The sequence below is a fragment of the Pseudophryne corroboree genome, chromosome 2 (genome assembly GCF_028390025.1).
Source record: "Pseudophryne corroboree isolate aPseCor3 chromosome 2, aPseCor3.hap2, whole genome shotgun sequence".
Lineage (NCBI taxonomy): Eukaryota > Metazoa > Chordata > Amphibia > Anura > Myobatrachidae > Pseudophryne > Pseudophryne corroboree.
Window position 1 is genome coordinate 68,132,040 of NC_086445.1, and position 21,252 is coordinate 68,153,291.

At 47.4% G+C, this 21,252-nt stretch overlaps 1 protein-coding gene across 1 annotated transcript in view; it reads right to left on the reverse strand.

Annotated features, from left to right (window-relative positions):
- LOC134999189 (histone deacetylase complex subunit SAP30-like) overlaps nucleotides 1-19,174 on the reverse strand; it is a 71,264-nt gene extending 52,090 nt beyond the window's left edge. The window contains exon 1 of the mRNA XM_063951410.1: nucleotides 18,727-19,174. Within this exon, the coding sequence (XP_063807480.1) occupies nucleotides 18,727-18,975 (249 nt within the window). The 5' untranslated portion in view covers nucleotides 18,976-19,174. The remainder of the gene's footprint in view (nucleotides 1-18,726) is intronic.
- Between the last annotated feature and the right edge of the window lie 2,078 nt (nucleotides 19,175-21,252).

The window sequence follows — 21,252 nt, forward strand, 5'->3', positions numbered from 1 at the left end:
ACCACTCACCACTGTGGAATTGAAATATCTCACATGGAAAGTGGTCATGCTGTTAGCCCTGGCTTCAGCCAGGCGTGTCTCTGAATTGGCGGCTTTATCATATAAAAGCCCTTACCTAATTTTTCATTCAGACAGGGCAGAACTGAGGACTCGCCCTCAATTTCTCCCTAAGGTGGTTTCAGCGTTTCACATGAACCAGCCTATTGTGGTACCTGCGGCTACTAGGGACTTGGAGGACTCCAAGTTGCTGGACATAGTCAGGGCCCTGAAAATATATGTTTCCAGGACGGCTGGAGTCAGAAAATCTGACTCGCTGTTTATCCTGTATGCACCCAACAAGCTGGGTGCTCCTGCTTCTAAGCAGACGATTGCTCGTTGGATTTGTAGTACAATTCAGCTTGCACATTCTGTGGCAGGCCTGCCACAGCCAAAATCTGTAAAAGCCCATTCCACAAGGAAAGTGGGCTCATCTTGGGCGGCTGCCCGAGGGGTCTCGGCTTTACAACTTTGCCGAGCAGCTACTTGGTCAGGGGCAAGCAAACACGTTTGCTAAATTTTACAAATTCGATACCCTGGCTGAGGAGGACCTGGAGTTCTCTCATTCGGTGCTGCAGAGTCATCCGCACTCTCCCGCCCGTTTGGGAGCTTTGGTATAATCCCCATGGTCCTTACGGAGTTCCCAGCATCCACTAGGACGTCAGAGAAAATAAGAATTTACTTACCGATAATTCTATTTCTCATAGTCCGTAGTGGATGCTGGGCGCCCATCCCAAGTGCGGATTGTCTGCAATACTTGTATATAGTTATTGTTACAAAAATCGGGTTGTTTATTGTGGTGAGCCATCTTTTCAGAGGCTCCTACGTTTATCATACTGTTAACTGGGTTCAGATCACAAGTTGTACGGTGTGATTGGTGTGGCTGGTATGAGTCTTACCCGGGATTCAAGATCCTTCCTTATTGTGTACGCTCGTCCGGGCACAGTACCTAACTGAGGCTTGGAGGAGGGTCATAGGGGGAGGAGCCAGTGCACACCAGGTGACCTAAAAGCTTTTACTTTTGTGCCCAGTCTCCTGCGGAGCCGCTATTCCCCATGGTCCTTACGGAGTTCCCAGCATCCACTACGGACTATGAGAAAAAGAATTATCGGTAAGTAAATTCTTATTTTCTATTTCTGTATTGTACTTTTGTATGTACTTTAGGACCTGCTAGTTTTGTAATTTTATGTGTACTTTGTACAGCAGTGCAGCCTATTGTGATGCCCCATAAATAAGTGATAATAATAAGATATGTGCTACGTGTGGCATAGCTTTATGGATTAAACACATTCATAAAAGTATGTGTGGGTGTGCATATGTGGGTGACTGCCAGGGCCAGATCAAGGCTTGTGAGGGCCCCAGGCTAACTAACTTGTGGGATCCCTACCAAATATATTGTCAAAATGATATACGTGTGATGATAATAAAAAGGATAAAGTTTAAATAGTAAATTCTACTAGCATCAGAAATGTTTTGAACAAGCAGTAGTGCTCCAGTTCACATTAAGCCATAGTGCCACCAGTTCACCTTATGCTACAGTGTCACTGGTGTCACTTGTGACCTTCTTGCCCCTCCCACCTGCACTGACAATGTCACCTGTCACAACATCATTTGTTACAGCCTGCACCCTCACGGGTGGGACTTGATATCCTAATTTATCCTGAAACTGAAGACAAGTCACACTCATTACTCGCAGCAAATGGCCCTATTTATAAGCACAAACCACTAACCTGCCTGGTCAGTCAGTGAGACAGATTCTTGGAATGGAGGCATGCATGGGTGCTGACAGCAGTTTTGTGAAAATGGGGGGGGGGGGGGGCTTTGGAATAAGTTAAGGAGTTTAAGGGGTCTATTTACTAAGCCTTGGATGGAAATAAAGTAGCTGGAGATAAAGTACCAGCCAATCAGCTCCTAACTGTCATTCCACAGGATGTGTTTGAAAAATGACAGTTAGGAGTCGCTTGGCTGGTACTTTATCTCCAGCCACTTTATCTCCATCCAAGGTTTAGTAAATAGACCCCTAAGTCTCTATATCTCCCAAACCGAGGCACCTAAAATGATGAGGGACCATTTGATTGAAAGAGTGATATCCATATGATAACTGAAACCGTATACTAAACAAAAACTAGTCATTCCAAAGATGGGGGTGGATCTAGTGCCCGTATCTTGAATCACATAAAAAAAGGTGTTTCCCTCATTCAAAGCGGTAGGTTTTCTAGTTCACAAAATGGTAGCATTTGTTGACTACTCAGTAATCCCTACACATTGCAGACATTTAAATTAAGGCGGCAAAATGAACAAGAAAAAAATCATTTTAAAGTGCAGATGTTTTTCTCATGGAAAACTACTAATAGGATCCTGCTTACATGAGATTTTGGAAAAATGGATTAATGCCAAAACAAGAACTACAAACTATTTCTTTGTGGCATTTACAAAAAAAAAAAAAAACACATATTTGCTTTCAGTTTACTTTCTTGATCTTATATTATATTTTTTTTTTTATTATTATTATTATTATTATTATTATTATTATTATAATAAAATTACATTTTATGTATTAAATGGAGCAAATAGATTTAGGTATTTAATGGATATAAAAGGTCTTGCAAAAAAAATAAGAATTTACTCACCGGTAATTCTTTTTCTCGTAGTCCGTAGTGGATGCTGGGAACTCCGTAAGGACCATGGGGAATAGCGGGCTCCGAAGGAGGCTGGGCACTCTAGAAAGATTTATGACTACCTGGTGTGCACTGGCTCCTCCCACTATGACCCTCCTCCAAGCCTCAGTTAGGATACTGTGCCCGGACGAGCTGACATAATAAGGAAGGATTTTGAATCCCGGGTAAGACTCATACCAGCCACACCCATCACACCGTACAACTCGTGATACTATATCCAGTTTTACAGCATGAAAACAACAGAGCCTCTCAACAGATGGCTCAACAATAACCCTTTAGTTAACAATAACTATTTACAAGTATTGCAGACAATCCGCACTTGGGATGGGCGCCCAGCATCCACTACGGACTACGAGAAAAATAATTACCGGTGAGTAAATTCTTATTTTCTCTGACGTCCTAGTGGATGCTGGGAACTCCGTAAGGACCATGGGGATTATACCAAAGCTCCCAAACGGGCGGGAGAGTGCGGGTGACTCTGCAGCACCGAATGAGAGAACTCCAGGTCCTCCTCAGCCAGGGTATCAAATTTGTAAAATTTTGCAAACGTGTTTGCCCCTGACCAAGTAGCAGCTCGGCAAAGTTGTAAAGCCGAGACCCCTCGGGCAGCCGCCCAAGATGAGCCCACCTTCCTCGTGGAATGGGCATTTACAGATTTTGGCTGTGGCAGGCCTGCCACAGAATGAGCAAGCTGAATTGTACTACAAATCGAGCGAGCAATAGTCTGCTTAGAAGCAGGAGCACCCAGCTTGTTGGGTGCATATAGGATAAACAGCGAGTCAGATTTTCTGACTCCAGCCGTCCTGGAAACATATATTTTCAGGGCCCTGACAACGTCTAGCAACTTGTAGTCCTCCAAATCCCTAGTAGCCGCAGGCACCACAATAGGCTGGTTCAGGTGAAACGCTGACACCACCTTAGGGAGAAACTGGGGACGAGTCCTCAATTCTGCCCTATCCATATGGAAAATCAGATAAGGGCTTTTACATGATAAAGCCGCCAATTCTGACACTCGCCTGGCCGAAGCCAAGGCCAATAACATGACCACTTTCCACGTGAGATATTTCAGATACACGGTTTTTAGTGGCTCAAACCAATGTGATTTTAAGAAACTCAACACCACGTTGAGATCCCAAGGTGCCACAGGAGGCACAAACGGGGGCTGAATATGCAGCACTCCTTTCACAAATGTCTGAACTTCAGGTACTGAAGCTAGTTCTTTTTGAAAGAAAATCGACAGAGCCGAGATCTGTACTTTAATGGAGCCTAGTTTTAGGCCCATATTCACTCCTGCTTGCAGGAAATGCAGAAATCGACCTAGTTGAAATTCCTCTGTTGGGGCCTTTCCGGCCTCGCACCAAGCAACATATTTCCGCCATATGCGGTGATAATGCTTCGCAGTTACATCTTTCCTGGCTTTAATTAGCGAAGGAATGACTTCCTCCGGAATGCCCTTTTCCTTCAGGATCCGGCGTTCAACCGCCATGCCGTCAAACGCAGCCGCGGTAAGTCTTGGAACAGACAGGGCCCCTGCTGCAGCAGGTCCTGTCTGAGTGGCAGAGGCCATGGGTCCTCTGAGATCATCTCTTGAAGTTCCGGGTACCACGCTCGTCTTGGCCAATCCGGAACCACGAGAATTGTGTTTACTCCTCGCTTTCTTATTATTCTCAATACCTTTGGTATGAGAGGCAGAGGAGGGAACACATAAACCGACTGGTACACCCACGGTGTCACTAGAGCGTCCACAGCTATCGCCTGAGGGTCCCTTGACCTGGCGCAATATCTTTTTAACTTTTTGTTGAGGCGGGACGCCATCATGTCCACCTGTGGTTTTTCCCAACGGTTTACCAGCATCTGGAAGACTTCTGGATGAAGTCCCCACTCTCCCGGGTGGAGGTCGTGTCTGCTGAGGAAGTCTGCTTCCCAGTTGTCCACTCCCGGAATGAACACTGCTGACAGTGCTAGTACATGATTCTCCGCCCATCGGAGAATTCTTGTGGCTTCTGCCATTGCCATCCTGCTTCTTGTGCCGCCCTGTCGATTTACATGGGCGACTGCTGTGATGTTGTCTGACTGGATCAGCACCGGCTGGTGTAGGAGCAGGGATTTTGCTTGACTTAGGGCATTGTAAATGGCCCTTAGTTCCAGAATATTTATGTGAAGGGAAGTCTCCTGACTCGACCATAGTCCTTGGAAGTTTCTTCCCTGTGTGACTGCCCCCCAGCCTCGAAGGCTGGCATCTGTGGTCACCAGGACCCAGTCCTGTATGCCGAACCTGCGGCCCTCTAGAAGATGGGCACTCTGCAGCCACAACAGTAGAGACACCCTGGTTCTTGGAGACAGGGTTATTAAGAGATGCATCTAAAGATGCGATCCGGACCATTTGTCCAACAGGTCCCACTGAAAAATTCTGGCATGGAACCTGCCGAAGGGAATTGCTTCGTAAGAAGCTACCATCTTTCCCAGGACCCGCGTGCAGTGATGCACCGATACCTGTTTCGGTTTCAGGAGGTCTCTGACTAGAGATGACAACTCCCTGGCTTTCTCCTCCGGGAGAAACACTTTTTTCTGGACTGTATCCAGAATCATACCCAGGAACAGTAGACGTGTCGTCGGAACCAGCTGTGACTTTGGGATATTCAGAATCCAGCCGTGCTGGTGCAGCACTTCCTGAGATAGTGCTACTCCCACCAACATGGTATCATCATTTCCGCCATAACCTTGGTAAATACCCTCGGTGCCGTGGATAGTCCAAACGGCAGCGTCTGGAATTGGTAATGGCAATCCTGTACCACAAATCTGAGGTACTCCTGGTGAAGATGGTAAATGGGGACATGCAAGTAAGCATCCTTGATGTCCAGGGATACCATGTAATCCCCCTCGTCCAGGCTTGCAATAACCGCCCTGAGCGATTCCATCTTGAACTTTAATTTTTTTATGAATGTGTTCAAGGATTTCAAATTTAGAATGGGTCTCACCGAACCGTCCGGTTTCGGCACCACAAATAGTGTGGAATAGTAACCCCGGCCTTGTTGAAGTAGGGGTACCTTGATTATCACCTGCTGGGAATACAGCTTGTGAATTGCCGCTAGCACCGCCTCCCTGTCTGAGGGAGCAATCGCAATAAATAGTGGAAAACTGCTCTAATCAAGCTGGTAACAATCCCCAGGTGCTGCGGGAGGGGGTTACTCTAGACAAGAAATACAAAAGGGATTTTTCCCACGCACTCTGCTGGCTGTTAGTAAGAAGAGCTATATACTATGTAATAATAGGAAATTTAGAGCTCTTCGTTACATATGTTTTGCAAAAGATATGATAAGCCTCCAGGCCACTTCACGGCTGCTCTATTACTGGAGGTCCCTATCTAAGCATAGGTCCAGGGCTTGGACCCCACAAAGTCGGCTCAGGCCCGACCACCCCAGGGCAGCACACCATTGAAATACTAAAGTGTTAATATGTGTTAAGAAAGAAGCAGAAGCTATGGGTTAGAAAGTGCTACAAAAATAAGGGTGTTAATAAAATACTCAAAAGAGTAATGTTAGTGAAAAAATAGGAGTGTTACATAAGTGCTAAATAAATAATATGGCATGCTACCCCAAGGTGGCCCAGCCCCACCAGACCCGGGGGGTACCACTCCCCAAACCCATACACAGCATAATAATAATAACATCCACTATGGGTCATACAATTGCTTAATGTATGGCCACATGATAATGGCACATACAGAACATATCCAGATTGAGAGCTAGTTTACCTGGAGGCACCCCTGTATCCTCCAAATGGCACCACAGGACCCAGCATGCCCTCCTAATGCTGGCTCCATCTATGCCTCTCTGAACTGCAATAAATAGTGGAAAACTGCTCTAATCAAGCTGGTAACAATCCCCAGGTGCTGCGGGAGGGGGTTACTCTAGACAAGAAATACAAAAGGGATTTTTCCCACGCACTCTGCTGGCTGTTAGTAAGAAGAGCTATATACTATGTAATAATAGGAAATTTAGAGCTCTTCGTTACATATGTTTTGCAAAAGATATGATAAGCCTCCAGGCCACTTCACGGCTGCTCTATTACTGGAGGTCCCTATCTAAGCATAGGTCCAGGGCTTGGACCCCACAAAGTCGGCTCAGGCCCGACCACCCCAGGGCAGCACACCATTGAAATACTAAAGTGTTAATATGTGTTAAGAAAGAAGCAGAAGCTATGGGTTAGAAAGTGCTACAAAAATAAGGGTGTTAATAAAATACTCAAAAGAGTAATGTTAGTGAAAAAATAGGAGTGTTACATAAGTGCTAAATAAATAATATGGCATGCTACCCCAAGGTGGCCCAGCCCCACCAGACCCGGGGGGGTACCACTCCCCAAACCCATACACAGCATAATAATAATAACATCCACTATGGGTCATACAATTGCTTAATGTATGGCCACATGATAATGGCACATACAGAACATATCCAGATTGAGAGCTAGTTTACCTGGAGGCACCCCTGTATCCTCCAAATGGCACCACAGGACCCAGCATGCCCTCCTAATGCTGGCTCCATCTATGCCTCTCTGAACTGCAATAAATAGTGGAAAACTGCTCTAATCAAGCTGGTAACAATCCCCAGGTGCTGCGGGAGGGGGTTACTCTAGACAAGAAATACAAAAGGGATTTTTCCCACGCACTCTGCTGGCTGTTAGTAAGAAGAGCTATATACTATGTAATAATAGGAAATTTAGAGCTCTTCGTTACATATGTTTTGCAAAAGATATGATAAGCCTCCAGGCCACTTCACGGCTGCTCTATTACTGGAGGTCCCTATCTAAGCATAGGTCCAGGGCTTGGACCCCACAAAGTCGGCTCAGGCCCGACCACCCCAGGGCAGCACACCATTGAAATACTAAAGTGTTAATATGTGTTAAGAAAGAAGCAGAAGCTATGGGTTAGAAAGTGCTACAAAAATAAGGGTGTTAATAAAATACTCAAAAGAGTAATGTTAGTGAAAAAATAGGAGTGTTACATAAGTGCTAAATAAATAATATGGCATGCTACCCCAAGGTGGCCCAGCCCCACCAGACCCGGGGGGTACCACTCCCCAAACCCATACACAGCATAATAATAATAACATCCACTATGGGTCATACAATTGCTTAATGTATGGCCACATGATAATGGCACATACAGAACATATCCAGATTGAGAGCTAGTTTACCTGGAGGCACCCCTGTATCCTCCAAATGGCACCACAGGACCCAGCATGCCCTCCTAATGCTGGCTCCATCTATGCCTCTCTGAACTGCAACAAATAGTGGAAAACTGCTCTAATCAAGCTGGTAACAATCCCCAGGTGCTGCGGGAGGGGGTTACTCTAGACAAGAAATACAAAAGGGATTTTTCCCACGCACTCTGCTGGCTGTTAGTAAGAAGAGCTATATACTATGTAATAGGAAATTTAGAGCTCTTCGTTACATATGTTTTGCAAAAGATATGATAAGCCTCCAGGCCACTTCACGGCTGCTCTATTACTGGAGGTCCCTATCTAAGCATAGGTCCAGGGCTTGGACCCCACAAAGTCGGCTCAGGCCCGACCACCCCAGGGCAGCACACCATTGAAATACTAAAGTGTTAATATGTGTTAAGAAAGAAGCAGAAGCTATGGGTTAGAAAGTGCTACAAAAATAAGGGTGTTAATAAAATACTCAAAAGAGTAATGTTAGTGAAAAAATAGGAGTGTTACATAAGTGCTAAATAAATAATATGGCATGCTACCCCAAGGTGGCCCAGCCCCACCAGACCCGGGGGGTACCACTCCCCAAACCCATACACAGCATAATAATAATAACATCCACTATGGGTCATACAATTGCTTAATGTATGGCCACATGATAATGGCACATACAGAACATATCCAGATTGAGAGCTAGTTTACCTGGAGGCACCCCTGTATCCTCCAAATGGCACCACAGGACCCAGCATGCCCTCCTAATGCTGGCTCCATCTATGCCTCTCTGAACTGCAATAAATAGTGGAAAACTGCTCTAATCAAGCTGGTAACAATCCCCAGGTGCTGCGGGAGGGGGTTACTCTAGACAAGAAATACACAAGGGATTTTTCCCACGCACTCTGCTGGCTGTTAGTAAGAAGAGCTATATACTATGTAATAATAGGAAATTTAGAGCTCTTCGTTACATATGTTTTGCAAAAGATATGATAAGCCTCCAGGCCACTTCACGGCTGCTCTATTACTGGAGGTCCCTATCTAAGCATAGGTCCAGGGCTTGGACCCCACAAAGTCGGCTCAGGCCCGACCACCCCAGGGCAGCACACCATTGAAATACTAAAGTGTTAATATGTGTTAAGAAAGAAGCAGAAGCTATGGGTTAGAAAGTGCTACAAAAATAAGGGTGTTAATAAAATACTCAAAAGAGTAATGTTAGTGAAAAAATAGGAGTGTTACATAAGTGCTAAATAAATAATATGGCATGCTACCCCAAGGTGGCCCAGCCCCACCAGACCCGGGGGGTACCACTCCCCAAACCCATACACAGCATAATAATAATAACATCCACTATGGGTCATACAATTGCTTAATGTATGGCCACATGATAATGGCACATACAGAACATATCCAGATTGAGAGCTAGTTTACCAGGAGGCACCCCTGTATCCTCCAAATGGCACCACAGGACCCAGCATGCCCTCCTAATGCTGGCTCCATCTATGCCTCTCTGAACTGCAATAAATAGTGGAAAACTGCTCTAATCAAGCTGGTAACAATCCCCAGGTGCTGCGGGAGGGGGTTACTCTAGACAAGAAATACAAAAGGGATTTTTCCCACGCACTCTGCTGGCTGTTAGTAAGAAGAGCTATATACTATGTAATAATAGGAAATTTAGAGCTCTTCGTTACATATGTTTTGCAAAAGATATGATAAGCCTCCAGGCCACTTCACGGCTGCTCTATTACTGGAGGTCCCTATCTAAGCATAGGTCCAGGGCTTGGACCCCACAAAGTCGGCTCAGGCCCGACCACCCCAGGGCAGCACACCATTGAAATACTAAAGTGTTAATATGTGTTAAGAAAGAAGCAGAAGCTATGGGTTAGAAAGTGCTACAAAAATAAGGGTGTTAATAAAATACTCAAAAGAGTAATGTTAGTGAAAAAATAGGAGTGTTACATAAGTGCTAAATAAATAATATGGCATGCTACCCCAAGGTGGCCCAGCCCCACCAGACCCGGGGGGTACCACTCCCCAAACCCATACACAGCATAATAATAACAACATCCACTATGGGTCATACAATTGCTTAATGTATGGCCACATGATAATGGCACATACAGAACATATCCAGATTGAGAGCTAGTTTACCTGGAGGCACCCCTGTATCCTCCAAATGGCACCACAGGACCCAGCATGCCCTCCTAATGCTGGCTCCATCTATGCCTCTCTGAACTGCAATAAATAGTGGAAAACTGCTCTAATCAAGCTGGTAACAATCCCCAGGTGCTGCGGGAGGGGGTTACTCTAGACAAGAAATACAAAAGGGATTTTTCCCACGCACTCTGCTGGCTGTTAGTAAGAAGAGCTATATACTATGTAATAATAGGAAATTTAGAGCTCTTCGTTACATATGTTTTGCAAAAGATATGATAAGCCTCCAGGCCACTTCACGGCTGCTCTATTACTGGAGGTCCCTATCTAAGCATAGGTCCAGGGCTTGGACCCCACAAAGTCGGCTCAGGCCCGACCACCCCAGGGCAGCACACCATTGAAATACTAAAGTGTTAATATGTGTTAAGAAAGAAGCAGAAGCTATGGGTTAGAAAGTGCTACAAAAATAAGGGTGTTAATAAAATACTCAAAAGAGTAATGTTAGTGAAAAAATAGGAGTGTTACATAAGTGCTAAATAAATAATATGGCATGCTACCCCAAGGTGGCCCAGCCCCACCAGACCCGGGGGGTACCACTCCCCAAACCCATACACAGCATAATAATAATAATAACATCCACTATGGGTCATACAATTGCTTAATGTATGGCCACATGATAATGGCACATACAGAACATATCCAGATTGAGAGCTAGTTTACCTGGAGGCACCCCTGTATCCTCCAAATGGCACCACAGGACCCAGCATGCCCTCCTAATGCTGGCTCCATCTATGCCTCTCTGAACTGCAATAAATAGTGGAAAACTGCTCTAATCAAGCTGGTAACAATCCCCAGGTGCTGCGGGAGGGGGTTACTCTAGACAAGAAATACAAAAGGGATTTTTCCCACGCACTCTGCTGGCTGTTAGTAAGAAGAGCTATATACTATGTAATAATAGGAAATTTAGAGCTCTTCGTTACATATGTTTTGCAAAAGATATGATAAGCCTCCAGGCCACTTCACGGCTGCTCTATTACTGGAGGTCCCTATCTAAGCATAGGTCCAGGGCTTGGACCCCACAAAGTCGGCTCAGGCCCGACCACCCCAGGGCAGCACACCATTGAAATACTAAAGTGTTAATATGTGTTAAGAAAGAAGCAGAAGCTATGGGTTAGAAAGTGCTACAAAAATAAGGGTGTTAATAAAATACTCAAAAGAGTAATGTTAGTGAAAAAATAGGAGTGTTACATAAGTGCTAAATAAATAATATGGCATGCTACCCCAAGGTGGCCCAGCCCCACCAGACCCGGGGGGTACCACTCCCCAAACCCATACACAGCATAATAATAATAACATCCACTATGGGTCATACAATTGCTTAATGTATGGCCACATGATAATGGCACATACAGAACATATCCAGATTGAGAACTAGTTTACCTGGAGGCACCCCTGTATCCTCCAAATGGCACCACAGGACCCAGCATGCCCTCCTAATGCTGGCTCCATCTATGCCTCTCTGAACTGCAATAAATAGTGGAAAACTGCTCTAATCAAGCTGGTAACAATCCCCAGGTGCTGCGGGAGGGGGTTACTCTAGACAAGAAATACAAAAGGGATTTTTCCCACGCACTCTGCTGGCTGTTAGTAAGAAGAGCTATATACTATGTAATAATAGGAAATTTAGAGCTCTTCGTTACATATGTTTTGCAAAAGATATGATAAGCCTCCAGGCCACTTCACGGCTGCTCTATTACTGGAGGTCCCTATCTAAGCATAGGTCCAGGGCTTGGACCCCACAAAGTCGGCTCAGGCCCGACCACCCCAGGGCAGCACACCATTGAAATACTAAAGTGTTAATATGTGTTAAGAAAGAAGCAGAAGCTATGGGTTAGAAAGTGCTACAAAAATAAGGGTGTTAATAAAATACTCAAAAGAGTAATGTTAGTGAAAAAATAGGAGTGTTACATAAGTGCTAAATAAATAATATGGGGGAGCAATCGGCAAGGCAGATTTTAGGAACCGGTGGGGTGGAGACGCCTCGAATTCCAGTTTGTACCCCTGAGATACTATTTGAAGGATCCAGGGATCCACCTGTGAGCGAGCCCACTGATCGCTGAAATTCTTGAGGCGGCCCCCCACCGTACCTGGCTCCGCCTGTGGAGCCCCACCGTCATGCGGCGGACTTGGAAGAAGAAGCGGGGGAGGACTTTTGCTCCTGGGAACCTGCTGTTTGTTGCAGCCTTTTTCCCCTACCTCTGCCTCTGGACAGAAAAGACCCGCCTTTTCCACGCTTGTTTTTCTGGGTCCGAAAGCACTGAACCTGATAAAACGGCGCCTTCTTAGGCTGTGAGGGGACATGGGGTAAAAATGCTGACTTCCCAGACGTTGCTGTGGAAACGAGGTCCGAGAGACCATCCCCAAATAATTCCTCACCCTTATAAGGCAAAACTTCCATGTGCCTTTTAGAATCTGCATCTCCTGTCCACTGGCGAGTCCATAAGCCTCTCCTAGCAGAAATGGACAATGCACTTACTTTTGATGCCAGCCGGCAGATTTCCCTCTGTGCATCTCTCATATATAAGACTGAGTCTTTGATATGGTCTATGGTTAACAGGATCGTGTCTCTGTCTAGTGTGTCAATATTTTCTGACAGTGTATCTGACCACGCAGCGGCAGCACTGCACATCCAAGCTGACGCAATAGCTGGCCTAAGTATAATGCCTGAGTGTGTGTATACAGACTTCGGGATCGCCTCCTGCTTTCTATCAGCAGGTTCCTTGAGGGCGGCCGTATCCGGAGACGGTAGTGCCACCTTTTTAGACAAACGTGTGAGCGCTTTATCCACCCTAGGGGGTGTTTCCCAACGTGACCTATCCTCTGGCGGGAAAGGGAACGCCATTAGTACCTTCTTAGGAATAACCAATTTTTTATCAGGGAAAGCCCACGCTTCTTCACACACTTCACTTAATTCATCTGATGGGGGAAAAACTATGGGTAGTTTTTTCTCCCCAAACATAATACCCTTTTTAGTGGTACCTGTATTTATATCAGAAATGTGTAACACCTCTTTCATTGCCTCAATCATGCAGTGAATGGCCTTAGTGGGCATCAGGTTAGACTCATCGTCGTCGACACTGGTGTCAGTATCAGTGTCGACATCTGCGTCTGCGGTCTGAGGTAGCGGGCGTTTCAGAGCCCCTGATGACCTTTGAGACGCCTGGACAGGCACGAGCTGAGAAGTCGGCTGTCCCACATTTGGCATGTCGTCAAATTTCTTATGTAAAGAGTCTATACGTGCACTCATTTCTTTTCATAAGCACATCCACTCAGGTGTCTGCCCCGCAGGGGGTGACATCCCTCCTAAAGGCATCTGCTCCGTCTCCACATCATTATCCTCATCAAACATGTCGACACAGCCGTACCGACACACCGCACACACACGGGGAATGCTCTAACAGAGGACAGGACCCACAAAAGCCCTTTGGGGGGACAGAGTGAGAGTATGCCAGCACACACCAGAGCGCTATATAATGCAGGGACTAACTGAGTTATGTCCCCTATAGCTGCTTTTTTTTTTTTTTATATATATATATAACTGTATACTGCGCCTTAAATTTAGTGCCCCCCCTCTCTTTTTTACCCTTTTCTGTAGTGTAGACTGCAGGGGAGAGCCAGGGAGCTTCCTTCCAGCGGAGCTGTGAGGGAGAAATGGCGCCAGTGTGCTGAGGGAGATAGCTCCGCCCCTTTTCCGCGGACTATTCTCCCGCTTTTTTCTATATTCTGGCAGGGGTATTTTCCACATATATAGCCTCTGGGGCTATATATTGTGGTATTTTTGCCAGCCAAGGTGTTATTATTGCTTCTCAGGGCGCCCCCCCCCAGCGCCCTGCACCCTCAGTGACCGGAGTGTGAAGTGTGTGTGAGGAGCAATGGCGCACAGCTGCAGTGCTGTGCGCTACCTTGGTGAAGACTGATGTCTTCTGCCGCCGATTTTCCGGACCTCTTCTTGCTTCTGGCTCTGTAAGGGGGACGGCGGCGCGGCTCCGGGACCGAACACCAAGGACTGGGCCTGCGGTCGATCCCTCTGGAGCTAATGGTGTCCAGTAGCCTAAGAAGCCCAATCCGGCTGCAAGCAGGCAGGTTCGCTTCTTCTCCCCTTAGTCCCTCGCTGCAGTGAGCCTGTTGCCAGCAGGTCTCACTGTAAAATAAAAAACCTAATTATATACTTTCTTTCTAGAAGCTCAGGAGAGCCCCTAGTGTGCATCCAGCTCAGCCGGGCACAAGATTCTAACTGAGGTCTGGAGGAGGGTCATAGTGGGAGGAGCCAGTGCACACCAGGTAGTCATAAATCTTTCTAGAGTGCCCAGCCTCCTTCGGAGCCCGCTATTCCCCATGGTCCTTACGGAGTTCCCAGCATCCACTAGGACGTCAGAGAAAATATAGGTATAATTTGTATAGGTACTGCATAAAAACAATTGTGATGTTACAGTGCAACACATGCAAACGGTGAAAAATTAGTTTAACATAAGAATGAGAAAACCCTTAGCCACTGAGGAGATAATCAAGTGGTCCCCAAACTTTCATGAATCACGGCATCCGAGTTACAGCAGGACTGGTTTTGCTGGTCACTTTGACCATAAATAATTTATTTTGGTCCTAGAACCTGAGGCACCCCTGCAAGTGTCATGTTACCCCAGGGTGCTTGGACACAGTTTGGGAGTCACTGGTTTTTACAATTATCGTGTTACAGATCCCATACATCAGCAATCAACTGGGCCAATTCTGCAGTTTGTAGATGATTGTGAGAAAAGAAAACCCAAACACACATCTGCAGTGTATGAGGTTCACCGATCCTGACCAAATCACAAATTGATGAATTGGGTTGTCCAACATATTGGATATATGGGCCCCTTTATTTTTACGGGAGTATCAGTGAAATGTTTTATTATTCCGCTTTTCTTACCAACCAATGTGATCCATTTAAATACATATAAAACTAGCAAGATTGTTCTGATTTAATTTATAGTGCCGCACACGTAATGTGATGGATGGATCACCTGTCCCCATGCCAATCAGAATGGGCTGCCATGTATAGGGAAGCATGCTTAATATGGGGTTCACTACGGGTGGCCGGCGGTCGGGCTCCCGGCGACCAGCATCCCGGCGCCGGGAGCCCGACCGCCGGCTTACCGACAGCTTGGCGAGCGCAAATGAGCCCCTTGCGGGCTCGCTGCGCTCGCCACGCTACGGGCACGGTGGCGCGCTACGCGCGCCACACTATTTTATTCTCCCTCTATGGGGGTCGTGGACCCCCACGAGGGAAAATAAGTGTCGGTAAGCCGGCGGTCGGGCTCCCGGCGCCGGTATACTGAGCGCCGGGAGCCCGACCGCCGGCAAACAGAAGACCACCCCTTAATATGCAGTATACAAACTGCACATCACAAACTATTTAGGACCATAGGTTATTATAATGTATTTTCCAAATGTTCTACTCATAACATATTAACACCAATATGTTAATGCAGACAAGTAATTACAATTCAACCAAGAACTGTGACTTTCCCACCTGAAAGACAAGCTGTGGCCTTGATATGCATTGTCCTATTTAGCATGTGGCTGTCTAGAGGAAGCTTTCAGTCATAGAAATAAAAAACGGGGACTTCTGCAGGAATGGCACATGTAGTTTCCTACACTGTGCATGATGATGAGGAACCCAGTCACAGCAATACAATGCATTTGTCTGACTCAAATGCAGTGATCACTGTCCTACATTGTTAGGGGTGTAGTATGGTATGCCGGCGACCAGCATACCGGCGCCGGGAGCCCGACCGCCGGCATACCGACAGTGTGGCAAGCACAAATGAGCCCCTTGCGGGCTCGCTGCGCTCGCCACGCTGCGGGCACGGTGGTGCGCGCTATTTTATTCTCCCTCTAGGGGGGTCGTGGACCCCACGAGGGAGAATAAGTGTCGGTATGCCGGCTGTTGGGATCCCGGCGCCGGTATACTGAAGACCACCCATTGTTAGATCTAACAATTATTTATACACAATAGAGTGATGTCTAACCATCACATGATAAATGTAGAAGTAGCTCAGGGCTTATAATACTGTAGTACTAATCCTAGAATAAACCTACTGTATGTGTAATGGAGGTACATAGGACTGGTTACATACATTGTTATGGGAGAGTATTTGTTTAACCATTACAAAGCAAAAAGAACACTTTAATTAATATTAGTAAACATATTTAGCATTGACCTTTAAGCAGTAGAATTGTTTTAGTAACAAGTCAGTAGTTCCACATATAGGCCCTCATTCCGAGTTGATCGGTCGCAAGGCGAATTTAGCAGAGTTACACACGCTAAGCCGCCGCCTACTGGGAGTGAATCTTAGCTTCTTAAAATTGCGACCGATGTATTCGCAATATTGCGATTACTAACTACTTAGCAGTTTCAGAGTAGCTTCAGACTTACTCTGCCTGTGCGATCAGTTCAGTGCTTGTCGTTCCTGGTTGACGTCACAAACACACCCAGCGTTCGCCCAGGCACTCCCACCGTTTCCCCGGCCACTCCTGCGTTTTTTCCGGAAACGGTAGCGTTTTCAGCCACACGCCCCTGAAACGCCGTGTTTCCGCCCAGTAACACCCATTTCCTGTCAATCACATTACGATCGCCGGAGCGATGAAAAAGCCGTGAGTAAAATTACTTTCTTCATAGTAAAGTTACTTGGCGCAGTCGCAGTGCGAACATTGCGCATGCGTACTAAGCGGATTTTCACTGCGATGCGATGAAAAATACCGAGCGAACAACTCGGAATGAGGGCCATAGTTACAGTGGGATCAGTACTAAATGCCACTAAAGAAAGTATTTGTTTGCTACAATGAAAATGTAAAACGTTCCCTCATAATGCAGAGAAGTTCCAAATAACCTACATGATTAATTACCTATCCTGTTAGAAAAGAGTGACCATGAGAAAACAATGGCCCTCATTCCGAGTTGTTCGCTCGGTATTTTTCATCGCATCGCAATGAAAATCCGCTTAGTACGCATGCGCAATGTTCGCACTGCGACTGCGCCAAGTAACTTTGCTATGTAGAAAGTAATTTTACTCACGGCTTTTTCATCGCTCCGGCGATCGTAATGTGATTGACAGGAAATGGGTGTTACTGGGCGGAAAAACGGCGTTTCAGGGGCGTGTGGCTGAAAACGCTACCGTTTCCGGAAAAAACGCAGGAGTGGCCGGAGAAACGGTGGGAGTGCCTGGGCGAACGCTGGGTGTGTTTGTGACGTCAAACAGGAACGACAAGCACTGAACTGATCGCACAGGCAGAGTAAGTCTGAAGCTACTCTGAAACTGCTAAGTAGTTAGTAATCGCAATATTGCGAATACATCGGTCGCAATTTTAAGAAGCTAAGATTCACTCCCAGTAGGCGGCGGCTTAGCGTGTGTAACTCTGCTAAATTCGCCTTGCGACCGATCAACTCGGAATGAGGGCCAATGTTTGTAGGAGAGAGAGACTGAGACAAAGCCGGAGCCAGCAGCAGCAGCACAGGGGCAGGCAGTGAGGAGATATCACAGTCTGCGGGCAGTCACTGGCTATACAAGGACATAATCTCACGGAGCACAGCCGCTTTCCTACACATTACACAAAGCACTACAAATCCCATCGTACCATAGGGCGACCAGATACAATCTTGGAGTGTGGAACAAGCAAAACAAAGCACACGGCAGACAGGCTTCCTCACGTGTCACAAACATGGCAGTCAGCGCACACACAACATACTACACAGCACTACAGCTGGGGACAGGACCTGCCCGGTGTGTGTGTGTGTGTCGTGTTACATGCACTGCACACACACACACATCGCTGTAACGTGACACTACTGCACAAGTACAACTGCACAGCCACTGAGCCCGGGTGCACTAGTATGGTGAGCTACTGAGCGTGCACTAACAAGTACGGTGCGAGCAGTGTGCACAGCTACACGTACATCTCACTCAGCTCTTATTACCCCCCTTTTATTCCACAACTCTCACGTTCTTCCTGCATACCTCCCAACTGTCCCGATTTTCGCGGGACAGTCCCGCTGTCCCACCCGCGGGCCACAGTGTCCCGCGGTGGGGGGGTCAGTTGGGAGGCTCTGTCAATCGCAGAGCAGCGGTGAATAGACGCTGTGCGCATGCGCACAGCGTCTATTAAGTGGAGTCAGAGGGAGAAGGGAGCATGCCAGCGGCTCACAGAGCGCTGGGCATGCCCCCTCAGTGACGAAAACGGGGGCATGGCTCGCGATCGCGGGTCCTCCCGCGAAGCCACGCCCCCTTTTCATAGGCCACTCCCCTTTTGTGAGCACAGATCAACAACAATCACACGGCAGCAGCAGCAGCAGAGAAGTTGGGAAGCAGCTGTGTGACAAAGTACTGAGTGCGTGTTACTATACTGTGTGCCGCGGAGAGTGCGGCGGGCTCTACCAGCACAGTCACTCAGGTTATGCGGGTTTGCTGCTGTTCCCCGCACGTGTACACCATCACACTGCGAGCTGCATACAGTGGCAGCACTGCACCAGGGGGCTGCCAGGGGCACGGGCTGGCACACACCTCTATTGTGCACCAGGCAGGAGGGGAGGGGGGTGCAGGGTAACACAGGGGGGTACTTACTGTTTTGTCCAGGTCTATCTTCACCTTCTTCTGGGAAATGCTCCTCTGGATCCTTTTGCTGAAGCTGGCATTGCCCGCAGGCCGGGGGCACCTCTCCCCCTCGTCCCGCAGGCAGCACAGCTGTCCGTTCAGGGGACCCAGGGCGACGGCAGGGACCAGGGTGGCTGCAGCTGCTATGGCAGCTGTAGGGGAGGTGACCTCTCCGCCACTGTCCCGGTGTAACTCCTCGGGAGAGAATCCGTTCATCATGCTGCGTGTGAGGGTGTGCACCCGGGTCTGTGTGTGGCTACTGTATGTACACTGCGGCTGTATAGCTGGGGGTCTCTACATGTGATCAATCCACAACAAAGTCTGCAGCAGCAGCAGCAAATGGAGAGCTGTGTACGTAGCTGCTACCTGCTGCTGCTGCTGGCAATGTGTATCATACAGTGACTGTCTGGCTGCTGCTGTGTCCCAGTGTGTTACATTCATTGCAAGGTTACACTGGCCCCGCCCCCTTCCCATCAAGGCCCTCCCACTTTTACTCTCAATATAAACACTGAAACATACACAGCACAGGCTGAGGCGCTGCTGCTGCGTAAAAAAACTTGTCTACAGCTCTGTTTAACAAAGTCAAATATTTCCTTCTATACAGTACATGTGTATGCTGGTTCCCATGCTACACATCCTGCAGGAATCGTCATCGTGCAACCTTAAGCTAAGTAGTACTATAAGATTTTTTTGGGTTGGTGCAGCAATCAGATGATTTTTTGTGAAATTGTAGGCACCAATATCTGAGCTGCTCACTAAAAATAGATATATTTTCTCTAACGTCCTAAGTGGATGCTGGGGACTCCGTAAGGACCATGGGGAATAGCGGCTCCGCAGGAGACTGGGCACATCTAAAGAAAGCTTTAGGACTATCTGGTGTGCACTGACTCCTCCCCCTATGACCCTCCTCCAAGCCTCAGTTAGATCTCTGTGCCCGAACGAGAAGGGTGCACACTAGGGGCTCTCCTGAGCTTCTTAGTGAAAGTTTTAGTTTAGGTTTTTTATTTTCAGTGAGACCTGCTGGCAACAGGCTCACTGCATCGAGGGACTAAGGGGAGAAGAAGCGAACTCACCTGCGTGCAGAGTGGATTGGGCTTCTTAGGCTACTGGACATTAGCTCCAGAGGGACGATCACAGGCCCAGCTTGGATGGGTCCCAGAGCCGCGCCGCCGGCCCCCTTACAGAGCCAGAAGGCAAAAGAGGTCCGGAAAATCGGCGGCAGAAGACGTCCTGTCTTCAACAAGGTAGCGCACAGCACTGCAGCTGTGCGCCATTGCTCTCAGCACACTTCACACTCCGGTCACTGAGGGTGCAGGGCGCTGGGGGGGCGCCCTGAGACGCAATAATAAACACCTTGGATGGCAAAAAATGCATCACATATAGCTCCTGGGCTATATGGATGCATTTAACCCCTGCCAAAATACATAAAAAAACGGGAGATAAGGCCGCCGATAAGGGGGCGGAGCCTATCTCCTCAGCACACTGGCGCCATTTTCCCTCACAGCTCCGTTGGAGGGAAGCTCCCTGGCTCTCCCCTGCAGTCACTACACTACAGAAAGGGTTAAAAAAGAGAGGGGGGCACAAATTAGGCGCAGTATTTACTATACAGCAGCTATAAGGGGAAAAACACTTATATAAGGTTATCCCTGTATATATATATAGCGCTCTGGTGTGTGCTGGCAAACTCTCCCTCTGTCTCCCCAAAGGGCTAGTGGGGTCCTGTCCTCTATCAGAGCATTCCCTGTGCGTGTGCTGTATGTCGGTACTTTTGTGTCGACATGTATGAGGAGAAAAATGATGTGGAGACGGAGCAGATTGCCTGTAATAGTGATGTCACCCCCTAGGGGGTCGACACCTGAGTGGATGAACTGTTGGAAGGAATTACGTGACAGTGTCAGCTCTGTATAAAAGACAGTGGTTGACATGAGACAGCCGGCTACTCAGCTTGTGCCTGTCCAGACGTCTCATAGGCCGTCAGGGGCTCTAAAGCGCCCGTTACCTCAGATGGCAGATATAGACGCCGACACGGATACTGACTCCAGTGTCGACGGTGAAGAGACAAATGTGACTTCCAGTAGGGCCACACGTTACATGATTGAGGCAATGAAAAATGTTTTACACATTTCTGATAATACGAGTACCACCAAAAAGGGGTATTATGTTCGGTGAGGAAAAACTACCTGTAGTTTTCCTGAATCTGAGAAATTAAATGAGGTGTGTGATGATGCGTGGGTTTCCCCCGATAACAACTGATAATTTCTAAAATGTTATTGGCATTATATCCTTTCCCGCCAGAGGTTAGGGTGCGTTGGGAAACACCCCCTAGGGTGGATAAAGCGCTCACACGCTTGTAAGGGCTCTATCCTCTCCTGAGATGGCCGCCCTTAAGGATCCTGCTGATAGAAAGCAGGAGGGTATCCTAAAATGTATTTACACACATACTGGTGTTATACTGCGACCAGCAATCGCCTCAGCCTGGATGTGCAGTGCTGGGTT